This window comes from Sorghum bicolor, chromosome 10 (assembly GCF_000003195.3).
Source record: "Sorghum bicolor cultivar BTx623 chromosome 10, Sorghum_bicolor_NCBIv3, whole genome shotgun sequence".
Taxonomy (NCBI): domain Eukaryota; kingdom Viridiplantae; phylum Streptophyta; class Magnoliopsida; order Poales; family Poaceae; genus Sorghum; species Sorghum bicolor.
In genome coordinates, this window is record NC_012879.2 from 57623081 (window position 1) to 57632601 (window position 9521).

The following is a 9521-nucleotide window of genomic DNA, read 5'->3' on the forward strand; positions in this document are numbered from 1 at the left end:
TTTGTGTAATATTTAAAAAGAAATAGAGGAAGTCACTTTGAGTAGTGCTATGAAAGGTACAGGGGGTTGTGGCCATTTTTTGGCTAACCCGCCCCCAGCCATGGCGGGGTAGCGAAAAAATGGCAAGACCCTTTGCTGCACTGCCTTTGTTTGGTTTTTGGTTAACCGATTGTTCGGGTTCGCAGCTGGTTTGGCAAGACAGAGATTTTTACGTAAATACCAAAGATACTTTAGAACGAACAACTAAAATAATTCTCACTAATGCTTAAAAAAGGCACATCAAATATCTAGAAATATGTCACAGTTACCAACGTGCTGGAAATAACAATATGTCACAGGTACTACATGACAAGTCCCAACTGCTAAACATGTCTAATCTAATCATCGCCAGGGGTGTAGCGGTTTCGCGGCTTCCGTCGCCTCCTAGGATTGGTAGGCACCACGTTGCTTGTCCACCCCACGTCCGTGCGGTCTCGCCGCTGCCTCTCTCGCTGCCGCCTATGGACACGGTCCATCTCCTGTGTGGACGAAGTACCCTGCAAACAAGTACCCTAATGAGTAATTTGCAAATATAGAAAAGTAAAAGCACAGTATAGGCACCTGGTGCTCGACGTGTCTGTACTCCTCCTGTGTGTACTCCACCCCCTGTGTGTACTCCTCCGGTGTGTACTCCACGCCCTGTGTACCAATAGGAGCACCGCCTAGCTGTGAGGTACCCATCTCCTCGTGACCGGTGAACTCCCACTGTAACTCGTCGTCGTCGCCACTAGTCGTGGAGTACTGAAGGGCCTCGTCCTCATCGTCCACGTCCGCTGGACCCTTCCCTGTGTACTGCGGAGTACGTACAGAGGAGGAAGCGGCCCTAGCCGAAGTAGCTCTGGTGGACATCGAGGCCGTCTGGCTCCTAGACAACATGGGGTGCAACGGAGGCTCATATGTCGTGTCTGCACAGCTCAGCTTAGCCGCTAACTTCTTGCAGCCCTTTTTGATTTTCTGCAGGATAAAATGACAACATGCATTATTCATTTGTAATTGCTTTGTAATAATGAATTATTTTTTCGAAAGTACCTTGACAAAGCTGCGAAGAGGGTTGCTCTTGTCGTCTCTAGTCCGGAACTGTTGCCTACTAGCTTCCTCGGAGTAGTTAGACAACTGTTGTGACTACAACATCACACACAATATTAACTCGATCATTTGGACAACTGTTGTGCCATAAACATCAAATAATACATGAAAGTCCAAGGTACTTACCACATATCTATTTAAGGGGGCCCTAAGAACCTGTTTGTTAACCCTTTGCACCTCGTCGAACGCATCGGCGATGTCATCCTCACCACCCTCATATGCAGGGGTGTTGTAAGTGCATTAAGCCACTTAATGTGTTTTGGATGATTGAATGACAACCATGACTAAAGGAACTAATGATCTTGCTAAGTGTGAAACAGGGAAAAGCTATCTCACAGTTATGTGATTCAAGTTTACAAAAGTCAAAATTATGTATTGTTGTATGAAGCAATCTAGTTCAAGCACAAAACAACAATGCAAATGGAATTATTGAAAGAGGCTTATTTATCACTCATATGAAAGCAAAAATGAAAAGTATAAAATTGATTGGATGATTCAAAGCACAATATGACTCGAAGACTTGAGATGGTGAAGATAGCAAGGAAAGGCTTCGAGGTACTAAGCAAGGGTGAAGGGCAAGCGACGGCTTGACGACCGAAAAAAAACTTAGCTCGGGTGAAGAAGGAATTACTTGCATTTAGTTGAGGTACTAATCAAGCTCTAAGGGTCATGTTGATGTGGAGGATCAAATCTACTATTGAAGTAGTTAATGGAAATGACTTGGTACATTTGGAGTCAAATCTATCTATTGAATGGAACCAAGTCATGTGCTCAAGATGGCTGTGCTCAAGATGAAAACAAGTTTGACATGATGACATCCTCAGCTTATCAAGAATTGAAAGAAAGGCTTTGGTTTGGTGGAAGCTTCTCAAGTGGTTTAAATTTGATTTATCTTTTGTTCTTGAGTTGATAGGAAAGCCGTACTATTAAGAGGGATGCATCATGAACATGGATTAATACTCTCTAGTGCTCAAGTCAACCCTTGTGAGGCCTTAGAGGAACTAACCTGAGAGCTGAACTCTTTGTGCACAGGCCGTGCATACCGGACGTGTCCGGTATGATACCGGACGCGTCCGGTATGAGTACTGTTGCGCATACTAACGTTTTGAGTTGCGGTGACCAGGGAGTTGTTCTGGAAGCGTGTCAGCACTTCCGGTGCGCGTCAGTAGTGCTGACTTGTCGGAAGTTCCAACGTACGTCGGGAGTTCCGACGTAGGCTTCTCTGTGGTTGGGAGTAGCAAGCTAACAGGGGTAAGTTTGTTGGCCTTGTTCATATCGGACGTGTCCGGTATGATACCGGACGCGTCCGGTATGGCCAACGGCTAGTTAACGGCTAGTTTTGAAAATTGTCTTTATATACCCCTCAGCCCTCTTCTTTTAGGGCTGCTGATTCTACTGGCTTGGAGACACATTGCTGAGCTTTGCTAACTCTCCACAACCCTCTCTTTGTGAGTGTTTGGTCTAGATTGACAAATCCATCTTGTGGGTTGAAAGATCTTCGGTTTTGAGAGCAAGCCACCACTTGAGCACTTGAGCATATTGTCTATCTCGTGATTTGCATTTGTTACTCTTGGACTCTTCGGTCCTAGACGGTTAGGCATCGCCGGAGAGCACCCAAGTGTTTGTGGTTGCCTCGGATTGTTTGTGCAGGTCGGATTTCACCTCCGCAAGGGAAGAAATCAACTAGTGGAAGGAGGAGTTGGAGTTGGAAGAGACTCCGGCTAGAGTTACCTTCGCGGTATCCTCTAGGGAGGACCTTTGAGCTAGAGTGACCTTAGTGGTATCCTCTAGGTCATCGAGTGCCTTACCCGTAGCCCCCTCAACGGAGATTAGGTCTCTACGGAGACCGAACTTCGGTAAAACAAATTTTGTGTCTCCCTTTGCATTACATTTAAAATTTGTGTCTTATTCTTTGTGTGAGCTTCTCTGCAGGGTTCAAGTTTCATATATACTGTGATTGAGGTTTTTGCAGGGAAAGGAAGAAGTTTCACAGCACAAGGATTGAATATCCTCTGCTCGTGAATTCCGGACGCGTCCAAGATTAAGCCGGACGTGTCCGAGTTGTGCCAGCACAGCAGAATATATTTAATTTGTATTATCTGTGTTGGATACCTTCTTGTAGGGTATTGTATATCTTTACTCCATCATACAAGCTGTGTGTAGGTTTAGGAGAAGCTGGAGAACAGAAACAGCCAGGTGCTGTGTGCTCGTGTATCTCGGACGTGTCCGAGTTGATATCGGACGCGTCCGGTATTTGCGAGTTGTCAATAATATTTCTTTGTGTGATCTAATCTCTGTGGTGCAGGTTTTAGACTTAGTTAATATTGTATACAACTGGTTCTCTGATTATCTTTGTGTGGAGTCTTTCATTTGCGTGGAAAACTCCAGTTCTAATTGTTTCCGCATTATAAGTTGTAAATTTTCAGAAACGCTTATTCACCCCCCCCTCTAGGCGCATCCTTGGTCCTTTCAATTGGTATCAGAGCAAGGTCTCACGATCGAGCTTCACCGCTTGTGAGAAAAGGATGTTGACGCCTAATAACATGGATCCCATACTTCTCCAAAATGATGGTTCAAACTTTCTATCTTGGTCAATTCATGTACTCAATACTTTTCGGACTATCAGTCCACTTGTAGAGCAGATTGTGGATGCAAGTATATCTCATTCCATAGTCGATTGGTTTAGTTATAAGAATATTCCAAAAGAGGAAGAGATATATGTGCAACTCAATGCTCTAGCTACTAATGTCATTTTGAGTACATTAAGTGTAGAGGTTCAGGATGAAGCAATTTTCAATGGACAAACTCTTCCGTCAAGTGCTCATGTCATTTGGATCAAGTTGTATGAGTTATATGGAAAACCCAATGACAATGAGTGCTATGTGTGGAAAATAAAGGATAGTATGTCCACTATACCTCACTGCAATGAAGAAACATCCAGCAACCTCAAGAATGCAGAGCCGAAGCTGATCAATGCAAATGCCGCAGTGCTAGCAGTGCAGCACATACCGGACGTGTCCGATATGATACCGTACGTGTCCGGTATGGTTGTGGCAGCAGGACAGCAAGCAGATCAATGCAGCAATAATGCGCCTCAGTGGAGACCAAGTGATGAGTCAACAATAGAATCCCATGACTCTCATCACTTGTGTCTCATGGCCAAGAAGAGCAAGAAGAAGAAGAAGAAGAAACCAAGCAAAAGAAGGCTCAAGAGGATGATCAAAGAGAAAGTGAAAATGAAGATAGTCACATGCTTGATCATCTTAGCAGCAAGGACAAGCTCATGTTCATGAAACTGATAAATGAGGAACAAGATCAAAAATTTCATGATCAAGACAAGTCCCTCATATCCAAGCTTGAAGAGCTAAAGGAAATGAATGAGAGGTATGAAAAATTGTCAATTGAGCATGATTTTGTTACTAATGCTCTTTCTAGTGTTGTTCAACTAGAAAAGGAAAACTTTGAGCTCAAGAAAAGGCTTGACAAGATTTCATGCAACTTCAACACTCTTCAAGTTGTGCATGAGCAACTCAAATGTTCACATGAAAGCCTAGTAGAATCACATGCCATGCTTGAGATAGCGCATGAGGTTGTTGTTACAATGGTAAAATCCTCTCAACCTCACACTCATCCACTCACTAGCACTCCCTCTAAATTAAATATTTCTTGTGCTAATGAGTGTGCTTCTCAAGCTAGCCAATCTTTGATTGAGCATGATCCTATGGAAAACCTTAGGCTCAAAGAAGAAGTAGAAAAATTGAAGAAAGATGTGATTAGGTTGAAGGGTAAGGAGAAAGCACAACCTTCTCAAGATAACCGTGAAAACATGGTGAAGAAGCTTGAGAAGGGTTCAAATCTTGCTTCCTCCAACATACAACAAACTAACCACATCACAAGCAAAGCAATGTCAACCAAGAGCAAGAAACATGGTAAAAGGTTATGCTATGGTTGCGGGGCATATGGGCACATGAGAGATATGTGTCCAAACAAGAGTTGGGCCAACAAGTATGAGGTGGCCGAGAAAAAGGCCTCTAGCAAGTTGGCAAACCAACTCAAGATGGATGAACCTAAAGCTAGCATCAAGTGCAACAAAGTAAGCCACTTGAGCAATACTTGCAAGGATTTCAAGAGGACAAGAAACAAGGCTCAAGTTGCAACAAGAAGATGTTATGCATGGAATGAGGTTGGACACATGATATATGAGTGTCACAACAAACAAAACAAGGATTGTAGCAACAAAGGTCGCATTTGCTACAATTGTAGAAGAAAGGGACATCTAAGTTATGATTGTCCCAAAGGTAACATGTCTAAAACAAATGCATATGTTTCCAATGATAAGCTTAGGAGGACCTCAAATGCATCTAGTACTAGCCAAGCAAGGTATTCACCACATGCTAACACTAGAGCCACTTGGGTGCCTAAGCACATTGCAACTAACTCTATAGGACCCAACAAGAGTTGGGTACCAAAGTGTGCCTAATCTGTGATTGTAGGTACTTGGTGAAGATGAAGGCTTCGGGGTGGTTGAGAAAGCATATCATGTCTTTACATTTGACACACTCAACCTATCAACTTGTTCATCAATCTCCAATATGGAGTTGACCCAAAGCAAACTAAATTGTCGTATCATTCACTTCATCTTCATCGTCGGTGAGAAGTACCTAAACCAATTAGTTTAGTCACTTATGCTTAAAATTTCACAAATAGCAATATTTGTGATATTTGAGAAAGTGACTAAGTAAATATGACCACATACTTCCTTGTCATTCGATGCCACTAAATGTCTCTCTAGTAGAGCAATATATTCACCTATGTGCAGGTCAATTCAAAGGCAAAAGGAATGGCGAGAAAACAAATTGATTAGTTTCTGTCCTGTGCATGTCGGACGTGTCCGACATTGGGTCGGACGTGTCCGGTATTCTCAAGGCAGGAATTTCTGTTGAAAAGCCCATGAAAAGACCTGGGCTAGAAGTACTTTAGTATTTAACCACTTTTGTTGTCCCAGGATTGGTTCTACTCCCCAGATCTTTTTTGTAGGGTTGTGGCTTATGTCGGACGCGTCCGGCATTGTCTCGGACGTGTCCGAAATTTACGTGGCTGAAATAACTTCGGTTTGCAGGCCAAGAATTGATCCTTGAACCTTATTTATTATAATTCTATCATATTAATGACCATACTTCAAGTTACACTCAGTGGTATTCATAGGGGCTCAAGGCCAAGGTATGGTTTCATATGAGCATTGTAAGTGCATGTAAGGTCCTTATGCTAGAATGTGCATTTGATTGACTTAAGATAGAATCTTTTCAAAATCTCTAATAGCATGAGTAGGCTGAGTGGTTTGTGAAAACAATTAATTCTTGGTCTTTGTGGCCTAATCATGCTAAGTGTGGTTATTGTTCTCCTTGGTTGATTGACTGCCTAATCACACTCGGCATGATTCTCTCAAGTCCTAAGTCACTCTTTTATCTCTTCCTCACATCTCTAAGACATCATAAGACTCATGGACATAAGACTGAGGAAAGAATTCTTGAAGAAATTTCAAAAAGAGATTTGAAATATTTTGGAGTGCAAAATGTGAAGAAAAGAGATGTGAAATGATTGGATTAAGTAATTTAAATATACATATATATATATATGTTTGGACTCAGTATTAACATAGAAGGGGTCTTGGATCAAGAAAAATAAGAAATACAGCAAACTTTTGGAGCCCGAGCATCTCGGACGCGTCCGGCCCCATCTCGGACACGTCTGGTATGCGCGGGGTTAAAGAAGCAGCGTACCCCTTCAGACCTGTTCTTCCCTCATTCCCCTTTCTCCCTCCGAACCGCACATTGCCACTTCTCTCTCATCACCTTGGCGATTTCGTGAGTTGTCCGTGGAAAAGGAAGGGAGGAAGGTGGATTGGAGTCTCCAAGCATCAAGAATCAAGGATCTGCAGCAAGAAATCGAAGGCCCAATTTTTCCTCCACTCTCACGGGGGAGATCATGACTAGAGACGGACGGATTGAGCCATGAACTAAGCACAAGAATGATCCCACAGCCATGAGGTACTACAAAAGAACAAGGGAAGCTAGGAGAGCAGCTGGCAGCGGTAGTGGCAGTGGCAGTGGAGGTGGGAGGAGGAAATCTGGCAGGCTTGCAGATAGAGCACCAGCTGATTATGCAGAAGGTAGTGATGATGATGATTCTTCATCTGCTTCAGAGTCAGATCAGTTCAGAGTTGAGGCCAGAGGTGAGATTGAGTCTGGGCATGAGTCAGGCAATGGTCAAGAGTCTGAGGATAGTGATGAAGACCATGTGCAGACCCAGAATGTACACCAGCACAGCAGCCAGGACAGGGAGGTGGACGTCACTTGGGGCATCCTAGAGTCTATGCTCCTAATGTGCCAGATTTTGTGCAGAGAGCAAATTACAAGGGCACAGGGATGACAAAGAGAGTGAAGACTCTTAGGAGTGAGGATCCCAGTACTCAGCAGCAGGTGATGTATGACTACAGGTTTCGCACTCTGTTTTAGATTGACTTTTACACCACTATTATTTTGAGTAGAAATCCTGTGGTCATCAAGTCTCAGTGGGCTAAGTGGAAGGAGTTGAAGGCTCACAAGAAGCCTTCACTTGATAGGGCTGTTGATATTTGTGCACGGATTGGTGCTAGTGAGATCATGTCTTTCAAGCATGATTGGAACACAGAGATAGTGGCTCAGTTCTATGCCACTTTGTATGTTGATTCAGATAGGGTGATGCACTGGATGACAGCTGGTGAGTGTTTCAGTGTTGAGTATGCAGCCTTTGCTGGATATCTTGGTTTTGATGAGGAGGACCTTGCTAGAGACAAGATTCATGATGAGATTGTGACACCTCCAGAGAGGATGGGTCAGCTCTACATTCCAGGCTTTAGAGGAGCAATTGTGGGGAAGGTGAAAGGTCTTTTCCCCACATACAGATACTTGGACAGGATGTTCAGGAAGACCATTGCCTGCAAGGTTGGAGACAAGGGCAATGTGGGAGATTATAGTAGAAATCTATTGATGAGGATGTTGCCTGATGTTAGACCATTCAGTGTGTTTGTTTCATTTGGAATGAGATCAAGTCAGTAGGTGAGAGACCAGTCAAGGGATGTGGCTATGCACCATACATCACTTATATGATTCGACAGGTGACAGGCTACTCCTTTGAGTATGACAAGCAGCACAAGGTTATGAAGATTGCTGCTGACTTGGCTGAGATTGATTTGTCACCTCCAGGAGCAGCAGGAGGAGGAGGTTCAGCAGCACACCCTACTCCACCTCGTGGTCCTTCCCGGTCTTCTTCACGTGGCCGTGCTCCTCCTTCTCCCATTAGGAAGTTTTTCAGTGCTATATTTGGGATGTGCAAGGACATGAATGCAATCAAGACTAGACAGCACCATGAGAGAGAAGCAAGGAGGAAGGATACTCGTACTCTCATGGAGCTTGCATAGAAGAATGAGCTTCCTACTCCTAGGTCTCCTATTTCTGATAGTGCTGCTAGTGAGCCTGAGACTTTTGAGCAGCAGCCGACTAGATATGAGAGAGAGTTTCAGCAGGAGTTTGGTGGATACTCTCAGTCACAGCCGGTTCCACCATAGGTACAGCAGGGTCAGACAGACCAGGGCGAGCAACCTGAGGCGCCTCTGCAGCAGCAGTCACAGGAGCACTGGTGGGACAGTTTTCTTTACTTTGGTGAGTCCTACGACTATGACCACGGCTTCGGTGGTGCGGGGACCTCTAGTGGTTTTGGTGGCTATGGCCATCTAGGTGACCCAGGACAGAGTGGTTCTCGCCCACCAGGTACTTCTCGCTCTCCAGATGATGATGATGATGATGATGATGATGACGAGTGAGAGACAGCCAGTTACAGCTTGCAGCCCTCCTATGTCATATGCTTATTCCCGTACATTTTTTGGAGATGGATGACAAAGGGGGAGAGATATTGATTAAAGCTTCAGATGTTTTCATGTTTGGCATATTCTGAGATATGTACTGCAGCTGTAGTGACTATGATGAGCTCTTTGATGTATGAGACTTGTTATATCATCTTGTATCATGTTGAGTCTATGTGAGATATTGAATAAGACATGATCTTTATCTTAGTGACTTGTGGACTTGGGAAATCTATGTGATGTTTGCTATGTGTGTTGGTTTATATTTTTCTTTAGATTTCTATTTTTGCAAGTGTGTTGCCATGACTTTGTTGGTGTATGTTTCATATTTTTTTCTTGTGTGATTTATACATGTCATGTGCATCACGGTTATATTGTTCACACTCACTTGCACTGGATGCAATGATTTAGGGGGAGCTTGACACTCACTTAAAATGTGCAAATTGACCTTTATAGGTCTCATTATGAATTCCACTCATATTGAACATATTAAGGG

General features: G+C 43.6%; 2 protein-coding genes across 2 annotated transcripts in view; both read right to left on the reverse strand.

The window, feature by feature from the left end:
- The window catches only part of LOC110431193, a 1359-nt gene extending 1257 nt beyond the window's left edge, over window positions 1–102 (reverse strand). Inside the window, exon 1 of the mRNA XM_021449922.1 lies at window positions 61–102. Within this exon, the coding sequence (XP_021305597.1) occupies window positions 61–102 (42 nt within the window). The remainder of the gene's footprint in view (window positions 1–60) is intronic.
- Window positions 294–6862, reverse strand: LOC110431194. Its single transcript, XM_021449923.1, has 4 exons — window positions 6818–6862; window positions 1069–1161; window positions 601–993; window positions 294–536 (listed from the first exon to the last, which is right to left on the reverse strand). Exons 1-4 carry the CDS (start codon window positions 6860–6862, stop codon window positions 378–380), a joined length of 690 nt encoding a protein of 229 aa, XP_021305598.1. The 3' UTR covers window positions 294–377.

What these genes read in the sequence shown, in the direction of transcription:
- LOC110431194 (XM_021449923.1), bottom strand. Translation starts at nt 6,862, where the DNA reads ATGGGGCCGGACGCGTCCGAGATGCTCGGGCTCCAAAAGTTTGCT. An exon ending in TCGGGCTCCAAAAGTTTGCT is followed by an intron (nt 1,162 to 6,817) that starts GTATTTCTTATT and finishes GTGATGTTGTAG; the next exon opens with TCACAACAGTTGTCTAACTA. An exon ending in CTCTTCGCAGCTTTGTCAAG is followed by an intron (nt 994 to 1,068) that starts GTACTTTCGAAA and finishes TTTATCCTGCAG; the next exon opens with AAAATCAAAAAGGGCTGCAA.